The sequence below is a fragment of the Macrobrachium rosenbergii genome, chromosome 43 (assembly GCF_040412425.1).
Source record: "Macrobrachium rosenbergii isolate ZJJX-2024 chromosome 43, ASM4041242v1, whole genome shotgun sequence".
Taxonomy (NCBI): domain Eukaryota; kingdom Metazoa; phylum Arthropoda; class Malacostraca; order Decapoda; family Palaemonidae; genus Macrobrachium; species Macrobrachium rosenbergii.
In genome coordinates, this window is record NC_089783.1 from 21,486,160 (window position 1) to 21,505,312 (window position 19,153).

At 43.1% G+C, this 19,153-nt stretch overlaps 1 protein-coding gene across 1 annotated transcript in view; it reads left to right on the top strand.

The window, feature by feature from the left end:
* Positions 1-19,153, top strand: part of rod (rough deal) — a 128,259-nt gene that overhangs the window by 20,783 nt on the left and 88,323 nt on the right. The window contains exons 6-9 of the mRNA XM_067087413.1: positions 672-853; positions 1,507-1,709; positions 8,147-8,315; positions 17,871-17,896. Of these exons, the coding sequence (XP_066943514.1) occupies positions 672-853; positions 1,507-1,709; positions 8,147-8,315; positions 17,871-17,896 (580 nt within the window). The remainder of the gene's footprint in view (positions 1-671; positions 854-1,506; positions 1,710-8,146; positions 8,316-17,870; positions 17,897-19,153) is intronic.

A 19,153-nucleotide genomic window follows, 5' to 3' on the forward strand; every position in this document is an offset into this window, starting at 1 on the left:
TCGCAGACTGCTGCCTAGGATGGTTTCTTTTGCAGTAACAGGAAAGCTGATCTATTAGAACTCAAATCTGTTTGGCTAAAAGAAAATTAAGGGATTTTGGGCATTACATGTTGTGTGTGTGCAAGCTCAGTTGAGGTGTTTATAAAAATTATAGACCCAGAAATTTTAGTGTAACTCACTAATACTACCACCATTTCATTATCTGTACCTTGCTCCAGTTTTTATAATTTATGTAGGCACAATTCCTGTGGACCATCCAGGTGAGTTACTGTAAATGTAGGTTGTTTGTTAGCCTACTCTATATTTTAATTAATATTTCCCACTTAGCATGCTCCCTTTAGTAACCCCATTTTCTAAAATGAAGGGATGGTATCAGAATGGACATTATCTGCAACATACTGGAAATATCCCATTTGCATGGGAATTTGAGTTAGATTTTAGTAGGTGTGTACAGCACAGTTTATGTGCTGATTTTAGTAGGTGTGCACAGTAGAGCTCAATTAATGTGCTGATTTTTCAGAATAAAATAGAAAGGAAAGTACAGCATAAGTGGGAAATAAATAAGTACAGTATTATTAGATATGAGTCATGAATTTGCATGATATATTATGTTCCTTATTGATTGTATATAAATTCCGCATTTTTATAATTTAATTTTCTCTTTGAAATAGCTGTCTGCTGGAAGCTGCCTGTTTAGACGTAGGCGTGAGGATGCAACTTGGGTGTGGGGAAGCACAGGAAAGGAAGTGATACAGTGGATGTCTTCAAGCCTTCATGATCCCTCCACCCCATTTCTCAAGAAATTTAAGCAAGATATTGATATTACCAGGGTTATTCCAATATTTGATGGCAGGTTAGAATTAAAGAAATTGAGACGTTAATTTTCTGGTAACTCTCACAATTTATGTGCCTCCTCCATAATTACAAATTATTTGCAAAAGTTTTTTTTTTTTTTTTTTTTTTTTTTTTAAGAAAAGAAATGTCGTCTGAGTAAGCAAGGTAACCAATGAAGTCCCATTATATTTTTTGGGACTCTCAGAGATATTTTAATGATTTGGAATCAATTTCCTTTTATGTTGTAGCATTTTAAACTTAGAAATTAGTGACTCCAAAATTGTAAAGATTGTCTCACAAGATTGACTGATTTTGCTTTTGAGATGCTTAGTTAAGTTTGATTGCTCTACTCTTACCTTTACTTTATGCATAAAATATTGAGAATTACTCTTGTGTTCAACCCTGAAAATAACAATGATTTGGTGATTATTTATGAATAAAAATAGTGATTATCCAGAAATTATTTTCAGTGCTTCTACTTAACTCATTTGACATGTAACTGATTGTTTTTAAAGCCTTTGTATGATAGATTGCAAGATGTCTAATTGTGAGATTTGGTATTTCATAAGTCTTTAATTTTGTTTACTGTTTTGTATGTATAGTCTTTTTACCATTTCAGAAGGTGCAAAAATCCACTTACTTTTGTACACTGTCATTATACATGATTTTCAGGTATGTTTTGACACTGGATGTTGAAGGGAAGCTTGTTGTGCTCTGTGGTGTAACTAGCATAGTGTTGCAAGATGAAATCGAATGTGAACATTCTGTTCTTGATGTTGTTTTCCTAGAAGGTGATGAAGAAACTGCACAAGTCCTACTTATCCTTAAAAACAAGGAGTCTCGAGGTTGTATCCTACGCATCGTGTCATTCCCTGGTAAGGCCTTGTATTCTATTCATTGGTTCAGCCACTAATAGGAAAGTTTAATATTGTAATTAAATTTATAGAGGTTATCATGCGGTCTTTCTTGAGAAGGTCTCAGTACTTGTACAACTGAATATTCTTTAAGATATTGGTCATATATATCCATATAATGTAGATCTATATACAGCAGTCAATCTCAAGAAATAACTCTGGATTTGTGGTGACAGGGTTTCATTTTTGTTTGAAGTCTATTGTCAAGGAGAGTTTACAAGTTAAGCTGAAAACAATGCTTTTGCTGACACAGGACTTGCTGTCGCTAAACTTTTAAATGCTGGAACACAGTTTGGAATGTTTGAGTAAGAGCATTAGTTACATTTGGCAGTAGATAAATAATATTATTTTGGCAAAGTACAGTTAGGTTCACAAGATGAAAAAATGCTTGTGTATGCAGTAACCTTGAAGGATATACAGTACAAGGTAAAATTGTTCTGTACAATAAAGTTGTATGCAAGCAACTTCCTTAGTAGTAAAACCACTCTGAATATACAAGATGAATAGCATTTACAAAGGATGCTTGAAAAACAGATGTTACAAGACTTAGATCAGTACATAGCACAACACAGACCTTGTTACCTCCCTCACTAATACACATGCTTTATGGGTATTGCCCCTTATCTCATTCAGATTAGTTTTACTATACACAAGGTTACATGTCAAACACTGTCCTCAGTCCTGCTGTGTAGAGAAGGTCGTTAATGAGAGCTGTTACTTTATAATGTATGCATAACACTAAAGTCCCTATATACATAATGGTGTACCTATAAACTTTGCACCCACAACTGCAACAAACCATGTTTGTGCACTTCTTCCCTGTACACCATAGTATGTAATGATGTGGGTGATTCATAGTCCACACCATCATTGAATGAGAAGGACTGCCATAACTATGCTTCATTTAGTTCAATTCTTCCATGTCAGTCGTCCTCCTTTGATGGTAACACCGATTTAGATGACCAACAAGGAGTGAACTAGACCAAGCATGGCTTGTATCAGTAGGACTCCCATTCAGAGGGATCAGCAAAATGAAGCAAAGCTAGTGATATGTGATTGGTGATAGAGAGCATCCCCTTCATCACTGGATGAGGATGGCCAACAAGGGATTGAACTAGAAGTATATGTGGTAGTAGTAACTAGTTGTGTACATCATGTGGGGATAAGGAATACCAGTGAGAAGGGATTGAACTATGCGAAGCAAATTGTGCAAAATTCAGAGCTTATAATTAAAGTGGTTATAATTACAAAGCTTAAAATAGTCTTGCCCAAGGAATGCTTCTCCCTGAAAGTTGAGCAATGCCAGATGGGCAGTTTCTGACTAGATGTATAAAAGCATATTTTTATATAAGTAACTTACCCAGTAATTACATAGCTATTAGTTTCTTTTAACCGGCAGCTTAAAATTTTGAAATTGCAGGTCGCTAATTTGTTTTGGTTATGGCGACGTGTCCCACCCACTTTCGGGTGTAAAAAGAGGTACAACATAGCAGAGAGATTCAATTTGTTGCTGCCGGCTGTGGTTGAAGGACTGTGGTTGGCAGCAGCTTGAATTTTGAAATTTTATATCTTCATTTTCGTAGCCTTTCGGCATAATTAAGATAGTGTTAGGCAAGTTTTGATCATTTGTTTATGACTTTTTGCCTGTTTTTTTGGACTTGTCTTAGAATTTTCCAGGATATCTGACTCAAGTAGTTCTAGTATTAGGTATTGTAGCAAAGGCTGCAATACTAGACTGACTAAAGAATCTTATGACTCTCACACTGTTTGTGTTCAATGTAGGGGACAAACATGTTCAGTGGATTTACGTTGTGAGGAGTGTAGCGACTGGGATTTACAGAAGTGGAAGACTTTAGATTCACATCTTAAGAAACTAGCTAGAGATAGGAAGAGGAAAGCTAGTGCTAGGGAATCTAGTAAAGCTTTAGCTCGTCAGGATTCATCTGCTAAGTTGGATGCAATTGCACCTGTAATTTCTTACGATCCCATTCCATCTCCTCCACCTATGCAACCCTCTCCTTTACCTGGCTCTCACGTTTCCGATCCCAACACCATCATCAGTCTGGAGTCGAAAATCGACACTCGCTTCGAGTTAATAGTGTAATCGATCACTAAATTAGCATCATCGATGAAAGTGCTAATGGATAAGAGTGAGTCAGAGCGCCCAGTGTAAGTGTAGTGGTAGTGGAGGAGGTGGCTGTTCGGCCTGCCGATTCTCCTAGTCCAAGGTCCCTGACATACTCCCCAGCACCTGGGAGGAGTCAAACTGGCAGCCTAGGGAGGTTGGTGGGGTCTGCCCCCAAGCAGTTACCCCTTCAGTTCAGTCTGTTGATGAATCCCAGACTGCAACCAAAGGCCGTTGGAAAGGCCTTCAAGTGAGTGCTCATTGTATGTCCTCCAGCTCCGAAGATTTTAGTCCCAGACAAGTCACGCCCGCTGAAATGATGTGCAGTGGATTTTGAGATAACTCCCCCTGTTCCTTGTAAGAAGGGCAAGGATTCAGCATGCCCATCGTGTAGTCATTGAAATAGCCCAGAACAATTCTCTTCTGCTTCTTCTGACTACGGTCGTAAATTGGCTCCAAAGCGCCTTGTGGCGCGGAGACATTCTTCATCGAATATAGGAACTACTTCATCAGGAGTTGTGCACCCAGTACCTTCATCTCAACAATCAGCGCCCTAGCGGCCAGCAACTAGCATTGAAGCGTCCAAGCTCCCGTTTGCGGTTGAGCGCCCATTCGCCAACAGGTTTTGTCACTGGCTCCCGTCTCTACAGCGCCCATTGGTCCCCGCTCCTCCACTTCTTCTTAGTAGTGTCGTCTCAGACATTGTTCCTCCTTCAGTTGACTCGATTCAGAGCAAACTGGATAGTATTCTCAGTGTACTTCAGAAGGCTCCTCCTACAGCTCAGACAACAGCTGACTTATCGCTTTCTCCTGTCTCTGCATTGTTGAGGTTCCTGCTAGTGTCATTTCCAAGCTTCTTTTCGCCAGCTACTCCCTCCGTTCCTGCTTTGACTTCCTTTATGGAAGCCCCCTCAGTCGGGTCTTCGAAATTACTGAAATTGGTTCTTTCCTCTTCAGCAAAGAAGGCACTGGATGAAGTAGAAGGATGGTTTTCTTAGAAGAGGAACAAGGTAAAGCAGTTTTTTGTTTCCCACCTTCCAAGTTGTCCAGATCGAGCTACAGGTTTTATGCGACCGGAGAAGCTCCTTCCTTGGGAGTCTCTGCCTCCTCTCAGGGAGACTTCTCCACCCTTATCAACTCTGCTAGGAGATCAGCTTTCTCCTCAGCCAAAATTATGTTTTCAGCCTCGGAACTTTTGCACCTTCTCAAGAATATTTTTAAGGTGTTCGAAGTGATGAGCTTTGCAGACTGGGTGGTGGGCGCTCTGGCGTGCAAGCTTAGAGAGTGCTCCTTGTTACCTCAAGAAATCTCTTCGGATCTCTTAGGAGTACTTTCCTGTATTGGCAGGGGCGTTCGCGATAGTATGCAGGAGTTAGCTTGTCTGTACGCCATGAGTGTACTTAAGAAAAGAGAGCTTTGGTGTTCTTTTACTTCGAAAGGCGTCACTCTGTCTCAGAGATCGACCCTCCTATTCTCCCCCTTGGACAAGACGCATCTTTTTTCCACAGGCTATAGTATTGGACATCGCCCCTGACCCGCAGAAAAAGAACACTCAGGATCTGCTCTCCCAATCTGCAAGACGCCCCAAGGATTCTTTAACTCTTCCTCCCAGATCTTTATCTCCGCTGCAACCTTCTCCCTTTCAGAGCTCCCATTCTAGATCCCAGACTAGAGCAAGAACATATACCCGTTTCCCACAGCGTTCCATCAAGAAGTCCTCCTCCAAGTCTTACTCCAAGAAATGAAGCCATAGTCCTCTGTACTCAGGTAGGAGCGCAGCTCCTCCGCTTTTGGGAATGGTGGGAACAAAAGGGAGCGGCATCCTTGATAGTGTCTGTCCTGAAGAAGGGCTACACTATTCCCTTTTTGAACAAACCTCCTCTAATCTGCAAGCCTGTTGAATTGACAGCTTATTCTCCAGGCTCAGAGAGATTTACTGCTGTCTTGCTAGAGGTAAAGTCCCTTGTTCAGAAAGAGGCTATAGAGTTAGTAGAGGACATTCATTCTCCGGGATTCTACAACCATCTCTTTGTAGTGCCCAAGTCATCGGGGAGCCCCCTTCTGGCCAGCAAAAGACTGGTTCCTGGATCTACTAGAACTTCTTTCAGATTTCCCGAGACTGCTGCCACAGAAGCAACAACTTCTCTGGCCCTAACGGGATTCAAACTGTTCGGCGACTGCTCCGAAAGAAGGGCTTTTTGAGAGCCGCTGCAGACGCAATTGCGAAGTGTAGAAGACAGTCATCAGATAATGTCTATCAGGCTAAATGGTTCATCTTCAGGTCCTGGCGCAGACGAAATAACGTGTCCCCTTTTGATACCTCTGTTGCAGAATAGCACTTTCTTTAGTTCCTACATTCCACTTTTTTTTTCTTTTATTAGAAAAATACATTAATGCAGTTTTACAGTTATTTCACAGTATTTACATAATTATACAATTATAATTTTTCTTCTAACTATGAGTACAATATGTTTACATACATGAATGTCAAAACAAAAAGGGGGGACTTTCTACTCTTATCATTAAAGGCAACAGAGCAATGCTTAGCTCAGTTTTCCGCCATAAAGGAATGGACTTATCGTCTAATCAGGATTTGTCCGACCTTATTAAGTCCTTTGATACCGCAAAGCTTAAAGAAAAACCTTTGCTGTCCTGGAACTTATACGTGGTACTTAAGTGGCTGTCCAGTTCACGTTTTGAGCCCATGCAGTCTATCTCTTTAAGGGATCTAACTGGGAAAACTTTTTCTGGTTGCTTTGGCCACTGCCAAAAGATCCAGTGAAATCCATGCTTTGGACAGAAATATAGGATTTTCTCAGGGGAATGCAGTTTGCTCCTTCTCCTTAGACTTTTTTTAGCTAAGAACGAATCACCATCGAATCCATGGCCATGTTCCTTTACAATTAAGAGCTTGTCCGAGATAGTAGGGCCGTCTGAAGAAGAAAGAACTCTCTGTCCAGTAAGGGCCCTGAAGTTTTATCTTCACAGAACGAAGGACATTCGTGGTACTTCAAAGAACCTTTGGTGTTCTGTGAAATATCCCTCTCGACCCTTGTCTAGGAATGCCGTGACATTTTTTCTGGGAGCTTGATTTCAGAAGCACATTCCATGGTGAGCGAATACTCCCTCTCTTCTTGCAAGGTAAAACCCCATGAGGTAAGATGGTCGCTACATATTTGGCATTTAGGCTCAATTTATCCCTCACTTCAATTGTGCAAGCGACGTTTTGGAAGTGCAAGTTGGCATTTGCGTCGCATTACTTAAGGGATATTGAGACTACTTATGATGAGTGCAGCACCTTGGGTCCGTTTTAAGCGGGTGGCGTGGCATTGGGGGAGGAAATGTAGAAAGCAATGTCCTTTCTTTAATCTCTTTACCTTGATTAGTGTCAAGTTTTTTTGGGAGCTTGGGAGTGCTATGTACTTGGAGTACCCTCCAGTCTTTTGGTTTTATGGTTGGGTATTGGTGTTTTTAATTTGGTTTTTGGTGGTTGTAGTGACTATTTGCTCTGGTTATTTTGTGTGGGACTGCGCCCTGGGCAGGGGCATCTTGTTGTACTTTGCTAGCCCTCGGAAATTAGTCCATCGCTACAAAGCACCCACTGTGGTAGTAGGCCCTCAAGGCTTTACTGCCTCACCTCTACCGGATAAGATGAGCACCAACCAGAGGCAGTATTAACCTGTAGCAGCTCTCTTATCAGGTAAGGTTCAACAACATTGATTCATCGTTAGCAAATTTCTATTCTCAAACTCATTACTATTAATAATGTTGTGGGGTAGATATGTCCAACATTCCCACCTCCATTCAATGTGGGAATCAGCTATGTAATTACTGGTTAAGTTACATATATAAAAATGACATTTTTATAATAAAGTTTTATATATACTTACCCAGTACTGTAATTACATGATCAGAGCCCACCACCTCCCCTCACTTGGACATAAGGGCATAAACAAATTGAAGCTCTTTGCTATGTTGTACCTCTTTTTACACTCGAAAGTGGCTGGGCACTTTGCCATAACCAAAACAAATTAGCGTGACCCACAATTTCAAAATTCTAAGCTGCTGGTTAAAAGAAACTAATAGCTATGCAATTACTGGGTAAGTATATATATAACTTTATTTTATTATAGAAATATCATTTCATTGCAGAATGTTCGTTACTATTATGAATATATCTTTAAAGTAAATTCTGGATTTTTTTCCAGTTTATTTTTGACGCCTAGTAAATTCAGAATTAGGATCAAATTTGTGATGTGTTTTTCTCTTGAAGGATTTGCAACCATATATGAATTGAATATCAACGATGGCACAAGTTTGGTGGAAATTGGAGAAAGTGCTGAATCTATCCTGTTTGTAGAGCCTGATGTAGATCCTAATGACCACGAGATTTTTACAAGTCTTAAAGTCAAGAGCATTGTAGATGGTGTACCAGAAGCTAGGTATGTTACCTCTTTTTTGTTTATAGTCTTTATATATGTTTAACTAGGCTATGAAGTTGAGCTTCTAGACTCACAGTGCTGATTGTCAAGGTTTATCCATAAAAGATAACAGAAGGTATATGATAAATAAAGTTGGAGAAAGGAGGTTTTGGATAGCCTTATGGGGATATATTTAAGGTGACAAGTAAGAAAAACACAAAATAACTTTTAAATAACTTAACATAGCTAACGTTTCTACTTGCACGCAGCCTTTTTAAAACTTCGCAGTAGCTATTCTTTTGTTTTGTGTAGGTGACAAGCCCCCCCACTATCAAGGAACACGAGAAACAACCTGGCCAATAAGCTCACTTTGTTTCTGCCGGCTCTGATGTACGCATCGGTGCTTGTTGCAGCAGCTTTTTTCATGGTTTTCAATTGTATTTGCTGGATTTTGGTGAAGCATTATTAGTTTATTTTGGTTGTTTTCTAAGCTTTTGTCAGCGTATTAGCTTTTTGGATCAGGTTCCTAGTTTTATAGAGTCATGTCAGATTCTAGCTCTTTAAGTCTTCGCTATTGCAGTGAGGGTTGTAAACTAGGTTGACAAAATGTTGTTACGATCTGCATTCGATTTGCAGTAAACATAGAGGGCAAGAATATAGCAGGGAGCAAACGTAATAAATGTTCTAATTGGGATGAGAAACAGTGGAAAGTGCTTAGATCTCATTTGGATAAATTAGAAAGGGATATGAAGAGGAAAGCGGCTTCTAGAGCCAAGAAATTATCACTTAGCTCAGAAACCACTCCTAAACCTAGTTTACAAGCTAGTCCTGCTTTTCCTTCTGATACCTGCCCCCATACTATTCATCCACCCTTGCATCCAACCCAAATACCATTGCCAGTTTAAAATCTAGGTTGATCAGAAGATTATTCTTGTAGTGAACAAAGTGGCAGAAATAGGAGCATCACCGAAATTAGTGATGGACAAAGTGTTCACCGAAAAATTGGTGAGTGACAGCATTGTGCAAGTGGAGGAGGTGGCTACTCGTCCTGCCAGTTCTCTTAGACGATGGTCACTGTTCTTCTCCCCTGAACCTGGGAGAAGACATAACGCAAGTCCAAGGGAGGCCAGTAGGGTTTGCCCACGGGTAGTTGCCCCCCCTCAGTCAAGCCTGTTGCACAATCCCAGGTATCGCCAGACAGCCATTGGCATGGTATTGGGTGAGGATCCATAGGAAGCACTCTTTTCTCCTACTATCCATTCACCATGGTGTAGGGTTTCGAGTTTTTTGGGGAGCCTGGGGGTACAGTGTACTTGAGTACCCACCAGTCTTAGTGGATGGGTTGTGGTATTTTCAGAGTAGGTGACAGCATTGTCTGGTTTTTAATTTGGTACTGCGCCCAGGGCAAGGGCACTTTTGTATGCTTTGCTAGCCATCAGGCCTATGCCCTGCTGCAAAGCTCCCACTGAAGTAGAGGCAACCTACGGCTCAACCGCCACACCACTACAGGTTAAGATGAGCACCAACCAGAGGCAGTATTCACCTGCAGTAGCTCTCTTACCAGGTAAGGAAACAACAAGCATTGTATCGATGTTGGCCAAATTTTCTATTTTAAAGTCATTACCATGCTTTAATGTTTTGGAGTAGAATATGCCCAGGTTGCCCACCTCCTCCTTTGTTGGATTTAGCTATGTAATTACTTGGTAAGTTATTTATATGAAAATGATATTTTCATAATAAAATTAAGTTTCATATTTACTTACCAAATAATTACAGAATAGGAGTCTGCCCTCCTCCCGTTTTATGGACATAAGGGCACAAACAAAGAGAGCTTATTGGCCAGGGTGTTTCTCGTGTTTATCGCGAATTTTCAAAAAGGCTGCCACACGAGTAGAAACGTTAGCTATGTAATTACTTGGTAAGTATATCTTCTTTCTCTGCATCTTTTCCCACTTCTATGTGGGGTCGATGTTTTTGATAGCTTTCCTCCACCTGGCTCGGTCAAACACATCATCCTCTGGCAATTGTTTATCAGATCTCCTCTAACTACATCCATCCACCTTCGCTGTGGTTTCCTCTTGCTCTCCCACCAGGCACCTCCATCTGCATCACTCTCCTCCCTACATGTCTCATCCCTTCTCATCACATGGCCACACCACTGCAGTCTTCTTCTCTGGGCCTACTTTGATAGTTCTACGACTTTAGTAGTTCATATTCGTTCATTTTTTATCCTGTCCATTTTTGTTACTCCACACATCCACCTGGTCATTTTCATCTCTACTGCATCCAGTTTCTTCTCTTTCACTCTTTACCAGCCACATTTCTGCTTCGTACATCAAAGCTGGTATCACTACTGTCTTGTATACTCTTCCTTTAACCTTTATATTGATTCTGCGGTCTTATAAGACACCTGACATAGTTCTCCAATTTTTCCATCCAGCCTGCACTCTGTGTGTTATTTCTACTTCCAAATTTCCATCATCAGCCACTGTTGAACCAAGATACTTGAATTTTTCTACTCGGTTCAACCTTGTCCCTCCCATACTAATCTCAGAGGTTTGATCTTCATTAAAACTTAGGTATTCAGTCTTCTTCCTACTGATCTTTAAACCTCTTGTCTTCCAGTACCTTCCTCCATTGCTTTGGTTTTGACTCCGCTACCCAGCTGTTGGTGCTGCACATGATGTCATCAGCAAACAACATGCACCAGGGTGATTGATCTGTTATTCCTTGAGATAGCACATCCATTATCAGGTCAAAAAGATATGGACTTGAAGCAGATCCCTGATGTAAACCAACTGTTATTGGTATCCATTTAGCTAACCCAACACTGCTTCTAACCTGCATTTTTGCCCCTTCATACATATCTTGGGCCAACCTCACATACTTCTCCAGTGTTCCCTTTACTCACTTGCACCTCCAAACCTCATGGCGTGGACTCTATTGTATGTCTTTTTCATATCTAGGAATACTATGCGCAGTCCTTTCTGCTTTTCCCAGTGTTTTTCCATCATCTGTCGGAGGGCAAACACTTCATCTGTCGTTACCCTTCCTGGCATGAAACCAAACTGTTCTTCACCTACAAATGTTTCTTCTCTAATTCTTTGATCTATTATTCTTTCCCAGATTTTCATGGTGTGAGACATTAATTTTATTCCTCTGTAGTTTGCACAATCCTGGATGTCACCCTTCTCGTTATAGATAGGCACAATAAAGCTCTCTCTCCATTCTTTTGGTATCTTTTCCTGACTGTATATTTTCTTTGCTAGGTCCCACAGCATGTGTATTCTTTCTTCTCCCAGACTCTTCCACACCTCTGCAGGAATTCCATCTGGTTCTAATGCTTTACCATTTTTATATAAGTAACTTCCCAGTAACATAGCTATTAGTTTCTTTTAACCGGCAGCTTAAAATTTTAAAATTGTGGGCCATGCTAGTTTGTTTTGGTTTTGGCGACATGGCCCGCCCACTTTCGGGGGAAGAATAGGTACAACAGCAAAGAGCTTCAATTTGTTTCTGCTGGCTGTGGTTGGCAGCAGCTTGAATTTTGAAATTTATACTTTGCTGGTTGTCAGTTCTCATCTACAATTGGTGAAGTATTTATATTCGTAGCTTTCGGCACAATTTAATTGGTGTTAGGCAAGTCTTGATCATCAGTTTACAACTTTCTGCCCGTTTTTTTTTAACTTGTCTTCTGTTTTCCCATGATGTCTGACACTAGTAGTTCCAGTATTAGGTGTTGTAGCACAGCCTGCAATACGAGACTTACTAAGGAATCTTATGACTCTCACTATTTGTATTCAATGTAGGGGACAAACGCGTTCAGTTGATTTGAGGTGTGAGGGATGTAGTGAATGGATTTTAAAAAGTAGAAGACTTTAGATTTGCATCTTAAGAAACTGGCTAGAGATAGAAAGAGAAAAGCTGTTGCTTGGGAAACTAATAAAACCTTAGCCAGTCAGGATTCATCCACTAAGTCGGATGAAATTGCCCTGTAATTTCTTCTGATCCCATTCCATCTCCTCTACCTGTGTAAACCTCTCCTTTACCCGGCTCTAATGTTTCCGATCCCAACACCATGGTCAGCCTGGAGTCGAAAATCGATACACGATTTGAATTAATTGTGTGATCGATCGCTAAATTAACGTCATCAGTGAAAGTGTAGATTGATAGAAGTGTAGCACCCAGTGGTAGTGGAGGAGGTGGCTGTTCGGCCCACCGATTCTCCTAGGCCAACAAGGTCCCTGGCATACTCCCCAGCAGGAGTCAAACTGGTAGCCTAAGGCAGGTTGATGGGGTCTGCCCCCGAGCAGTTGCCCCCTCAGTGCAGTCTGTTGATGAATCCCAGACTGCGTCCAAAAGCCATTGGAAAGGCCTTCAAGTGAACATTCATTGTATGTCCTCCAGCTCTGAGGATTTTAGTCCTAGGTGTTCACGGCGCTTTGTGGACAAATCACGCCCCATGCAAAAGCGTGCAGTGGATTTCGCGATCTCTTCTCCTGTGCTTGTAAGAAGAGCAAGGATTCAGCACGCCCCTCTTGCAGTCACTGGGGCAGCCCGGAGCAATTCTCTTCAGTATCAGATGATGGTCATAGTCTGGCGCCGAGACACCTTGTGGCACATAGACGTTTTTCATTAAACAAGGGAACCTCTTCATCAGGAGTTGTGTGCCCAGCACTCGCAGTGCTCCATTTAGCGCCCGAGCAGCCAGCAGCTAGCATCAAAGCCCCCAAGCTCCTAGTTGCAGATGAGCACCCATTGTCACCCGTTCGCCATCAAGTTTCGTCTTTGGCTCCCACTCCTTCAGTGCTTCCTGAGCGCCTGTTGGCGCCGTGTTCCTCCTTCGGTTAATCCAATCCAGAGCAAGCTAGACAACATTTCAAATTTGCTTCAGAAGGCACCTCCAGCATCTCAGATGCCAGCAGACTTGTCTCTTTCTCCTGTCTCTTCTAAAGAAGAGGTCGTAACGGATCAGGATGTTCATTTGTCTGCATACTCTGCTTTATTGAGGTTCCTGTTAGCCACCTTTCCAAGCTTTTCGATTTTTTTTTTATGGTAGTGCACTCAGCTGGTTCTTTGAAGTTACCTAAGCTGGTTCTCTCCTCAGCGAAGAAGGTACTGAGCAAAGTAGAAGGGTGGCTTGCAGAGAAGAAAGAGCAAGGTAAAGCAGTTTTTTGTTTTCTGCCCTCTAAACTCTCTAGGTCGAGTTATAGATTCTATGCTAGGGGAAAAGCTCCTTCCCTGGGAGTCTCTGCTTCCTCTCAAGGAGACTTCTCCAGTCTTTTAGACTCGGCCAGGAGGTCAGATTTCACTTTGGCCAAAATTATGTTTTCGGCTTCGGAACTTGCCCATCTTCTAAAGAATATTTTTAAAGAGTTTGAGGTAATGAACTTCTTAGACTGGGTGGTGGGCACTTTACCTTGCAAGATTAGAGACTGCTCTAGTTTGCTTCAAGATTCCTCTTCCGACCTTTTAGGGTGCTTTTCTGTATTGGCAGGGGCATTCGTGACAGTGCACATGAGTTGGTTGGTCTTTATGCCATGGGTGTTCTTAAGAAAAGAGAACTGTGGTGGTCTTTTACATCAAAAGGGATCACTCCGTCTCAGAGGTTGGCTCTTCTCTTCTCCCCCTTGGACAAGACTCATCTTTTCCTCAGGCTACAGTTTAGACATTGCCTCTGACCTTCAGAAAAAGAGCACTCAGGACCTGCTCTCCCAATCTGCGAGACGCCCTAAGGAGTCTTCTGCTCTTCCACCCAGATCTTCGACTCCTTTGCAGACTACTCCCTTTCAGAGCTCGCAATGTAGACCATACTCTAGGACGAGAGCAAGTACCCGTTTCCCACAGTGTTCCATCAAGAGGTCCTCTAGATCTTTCACTTCTTCCACCAAGAAGTGAGGATATAGTCCTCTGTACTCAAGTTAGAGCAAGGCTCCTCTTTTGGGAATGGTGGGAACAAAAAGGAGCAGAATCCTGGATAGCGTCTGTCCTGAAGGAGGGCTACGCTATCCCCTTTGTGGACAAACCTCCTCTAGTCCACAAGCCTGTCACATTGACGGCTTTCTCTCCAGCCTCAGAGAGATTTGCTGCTCTCTTGCTAGAGGTCAAGTCTTTTGTTCAGAAAGAGGCTATAGAGGTAATAGAGGACATTCATTCTCCAGGATTCTACAACTGTCTGTTTGTAGTACCCAAGTCGTCGGGGGGCTGGAGGTCTGTTTTGGACGTAAGTGCACTGAATGTCTTTGTCAAAAGACAGCCTTCAAGATGGAAACAAACCAGTCAGTTCTAGCATCCATTTGCCAGGGAGAATGGATGGCGTCCATCGACATGCAGGACGTGTACTTTTCATATTCCAGTTCATCCTGCTTCGAGAAAGTACCTCAGGTTTGTGTTTCAGGGCAAGGTGTTCCAGTTTCGGGCCCTGTGTTTCGGCCTCTTGTCGGCCCCTCAAGTGTTTACTAGGGTATTGGCTCCCCTCGCAAAGTGGTTTTATCTGATGAGGATAAAGATCTCTCTATACCCCGATGACTGGTTACTGCATTCCCGTTCAAAAGTTCAGTGTATGGAGGACATTCGCAGAATCCTTCTCCTGGCCCAGGGCTTGGTCTCCTCATCAATCAAGACAAGTCTCTCCTGACTCCTCCTCAGGAGATTCCTTATTTAGGAATGATGATCAACTCTCGGGATTTTCGGGTTTTCCCAGTCCCGAAGAGAATAGAAAAGTGTCTTCAGACAGTAAGCGAGTTTTTGGAACTGGATTCTTGCTCGGCCAATCGATAGATGAGAGCCCTCTGGGTACCCTGTCGTCCATGGAACAGTTTGTTTCTCTGGAGAGGCTACAGTTGAGATCTCTTCAGTTCTTCGTAAGAGCCAGCTGGAGCAGGAGGAAGCTCCCAGACTCGTGTGTGTTCCCGATAACTATGGAAAGCAGAGAGGATCTTTGTTGGTGGAGTTCCAGGAAGAGGCTAACAGAAGGGAAATCTCTTCTCCCTCTGAGCCCCAGCCTAGAGTTCTTATCAGATGGTTCAGATCTAGGTTGGGGAGCTCTTTTAGGGGCAAAAGAAGTGTCAAAAGTATATCTTAGTTTAACAGACCACTGAGCTGATTAACATCAATAGGGTTGGCCCTTGGAAGATTTATTTTAGTAGCTAAGAACCAATGGGACCTAGTAATGGGACTTCAGCTTATTGTGTCTGGTACCTGGTCCCAGGAATAGCAAGACTGGCACATCAGTGTGAAGCGATTACAGGCTATATTGCTTGCAGTGCTTCGCCTCAGAAGTGCTCAGAAAGACCTTAGCAGTGCATTCAGGCAGCACGACTGCACTGCCGTACATCAAGAAACCAGGGGGGACACTCTTTCTCCTTGTATGAAACAGCGAAGGTTAAACCAGAACACGCAAGTGGTAACACGCTTTATCGAAGGAAAACTCAGTGTTCTGGCAGATGAATTGAGCCGTCAGAAACAGGTCCTTCGCATGGAATGGACATTAGACCCATTGGTTTGTCAGGACCTGCGGAAGCTCTGAGGGAAACCCATGATAGATCTATTTGCGTCCTCCAGGAATCATCGACTTCCTCTCTTCTGCTCACCAGCGCCAGATCCCTCCCTTAGCATGGGCGACTGATGCAATGTTGCAGGACTGGTCGGGCAAAGATCTGTATGCCTTTCCCCTGTTCAGTTTGGTGAGACAAGTTCTCAACAAATTCTGGTCTCATCAAAACCTGTTTATGATTTTGATAGCCCCCTCTAGCCAGCAAAGGAGTGGTTTCCGGATCTGCTAGAACTTCTTGCTGACTTCCCGAGACTGCTTCCGCAGAAGCAACAACTTCTCAGGCAACCACACTTCCAATGGTTTCGCCAAAAGCTGTCTTCTCTGGCCCTAACAGGATTCAAACTGTTAAGCAACTGCTCCGAAAGAAGGGGTTTTCAAGAGCAGCTGCAGATGCTATTGCTAAGTGCAGAAGGCAGTCATCAGATAAAGTCTGCCAGGCTAAGTGGTCTGTTTTCAGGTCTTTGTGCAAACGAAATAATGTGTCCTCTTCTAGTACCTCTGGAACAGAAATAGCCAATTTTCTCCTGTTCATATGCTTGACTAAAGGTCTCTCCACCTCTACCTAAGGGCTACAGAGCAATGCTTAGCTCGGTTTTCTGCCACAGAGGAACAGACTTATCTTCTAGCCTAGATTTGTCCGATCTTATTAAGTCTTTTGATACCACAGAGCTTAAAGAAAAGCCTTTGCTGTCCTGGAATTTAGACATTGTGCTTAAGTGGCCAGCCAGTTCACGTTTTGAGCCCGTGCAGTCTATCTCCAAGGGATCTTACCAGAAAGACATTTTTTCTGGTCGTCTTGGCCACTGCCAAAAGGTCGGTGAGATCCGTGCTTTGGACAAAAATGTCGGATTTTCCCAGGGGAGTGCAGTTTGTTCCTTTTCCCTAGGATTTTTAGCCAAGAAAAAATCACCATTGAATCCATGGCCTCGTTCTTTTACAATTAAGAGCTTGACTGAGATGGTAGGCCTGTCCCAAAGAAGGGAGAACTCTGTCCGGTAAGGGCCCTTAAGCTTTATCTTAACAGAACGAAGGGTATTCATGGTACTTCAAGAAATCTTTGGTGGTCTGTGTTCTGTGAAATATCCCTTTTGGCCTCTGTCTAAGAATGCCCTGGCATTCTTTCTCAGGGACTTGATTTCAGAAGCTTATTCCATGGTTAGCAAAGACTCTCACCTCATGTAAGGTAAAGGCCCATGAGATAAGAGCTATCACAACGTCTTTGGCGTTTAAGTGCAGTTTATCCCTTGCGTCTATTGTACAATCGATGTTTTGGAAGTGCAAGTCAGTATTTACGTCTCATTATTTAAGGGATATGGAAACTGACTTATGATCAGTGCAGTACCTTGGGTCCGATGTACGCGGGTGGCGTGGTGTTGGGGTAGGAAACGTAGAAAGCAACGTCCTTTCTTTAGTCTCTTCGCCTTGCTTAGGGTGTTTGAGTTTTTGGGGAGCCTGGGAGTACTATGTACTTGGAGTACCCTCCAGTCCTTTGGTTTTTAATGGTTGGGTATTGGTGTTTTTAGTTTTGTTTTGGTGGTTGTGGTGACTATATTTGTTCTGGCTAATTTTTGTGGTACTGTGCCGTGGGCAGGGGCATCTTGCATCCTTTGCTAGCCATTGGAATTTAGTCCATCGCTGCAAAGCACCCACTGTAGTAGTAGGACCTCAAGGCTTTATCACCTCACCTCATGACTATTAATAATGTTTTGGGGTAGATATGTCCAGCCTTCACACCTCCATTCAATGTGGGAATCAGCTATGTAATTACTGGGTAAGTTATGTATATAAAAATGCCACTTTTATAATAATTACGTGATTGCAGCCAGCCCGCCTCTCCTCGCTTGGTCATAAGGGCATAAACAAATTGAAGCTCTTTGCTATGTTGTACCTATTTTTCCCCAGAAAGTTGGCGGGGCATGTCACCTTAACCAAAACAAACTAGCATGACCCACAATTTCAAAATTTGTTCATGAGACTTACCTGTCAGATATATATATAGCTGTATTCTCCGAATCCGACAGAATTTCAAAACTTCATGGCACACGCAGTGTGGCCAGGTGGTTAGTACCCATTCCCGCCGCTGGGAGGCGGGTATCGAAACCATTCCCATCTTCTATTCAGATTTTTCTCTGTCGCCGGTACTGTCAACATCTGTTTTCAGTACCTCCGTCTTTGGATTTCATAAACTCGTTATTTTCCACTTAAGTATTCTCTTTGACTTTTGGTTTTTGACTTTGGATTGTGGATTGGCATACGCTTTTGTGGACTGTTTTTGGATTTGCTTTTGATTACTCTTTGGATGATGTCTGGCTCTAGTTCTGCTAGCTTTAGAGTATGTTGTGTGAATAAGTGTAAGGTGAGGCTACTGAAGGCTTCGGTAGATCCTCACTCTGTTTGCATGAGGTGTAGGGGGCATGTTTGCTTGATTAATGATCGCTGCAAGGAGTGTGAGACTTTGTCGGATGCAAGCTGGAAGGTCTATGATTCCTATGTACGCAAGTTGGAGCGTGATAGGATCAGGAGGTCTTCCTCCAGGAGTGCTTGTAAGAGTCAGGGTATTAATTCCTCTCCTGATAACCCAATTGTAGACATAGTATCACCTATCCCTGTGGTTTTGCCTTCGGGCCCTGAGGTTGTGTCTGCGGAGGGTATGGCCCTGACGGAGATTATGAACACCATCCGTGCTCTGGAATCGAAAGTGACATCGCTTCAAAGTGCAGTGAAGTGTAGTGATCCCCCTAGTGTTGTGGAGGGGGCGTCAGATCAGCCCTATAACGCTTCTAGGCCTGGACCTCTGTCGGACTCCCAGGACTCAGGGAGAGGGCAAGTCGAAAGCCGCAAGAGGGTTACGGGGGCTTCCCACCGATCTGGCGTCCCTTCGGCAGGACCTGTTGTTGCTTCCCAGGCTGCCAAGGATCGTGCGCATGCACGTATCCTGAAGGACTGCTTCTCGTCCTCCGAGGCGTCCTCCCCACGCAAGGAGTGGAGCTCTCGGAAGGACTCTTGTCCGCTGTAGAGAAGCTTCAGAGAGGAGGATGCTTCACGTCCTCTTTCTCAAGGCGTTGTTTCACCGTCATCTGGGTGTTTTGACGCTTTCCCGCCACAGAAGAGGACCAGGACGTCTTCAGAGGAGGACGTTTTTGAGCGCCCCAGTCGCTCCAGGGAGAGAGCTGTTTTAGCTCCCGTGAGGAGGAAGAAGGCATCCCCTCGCCCCTCGTCTTCTCACAGGATCAGCTCTTTCCCCGAGAAGGAGACCTCTCCCTCCAAGAGAATTCTGCTGGACATGCAGTGTCAGTTGGCTTCT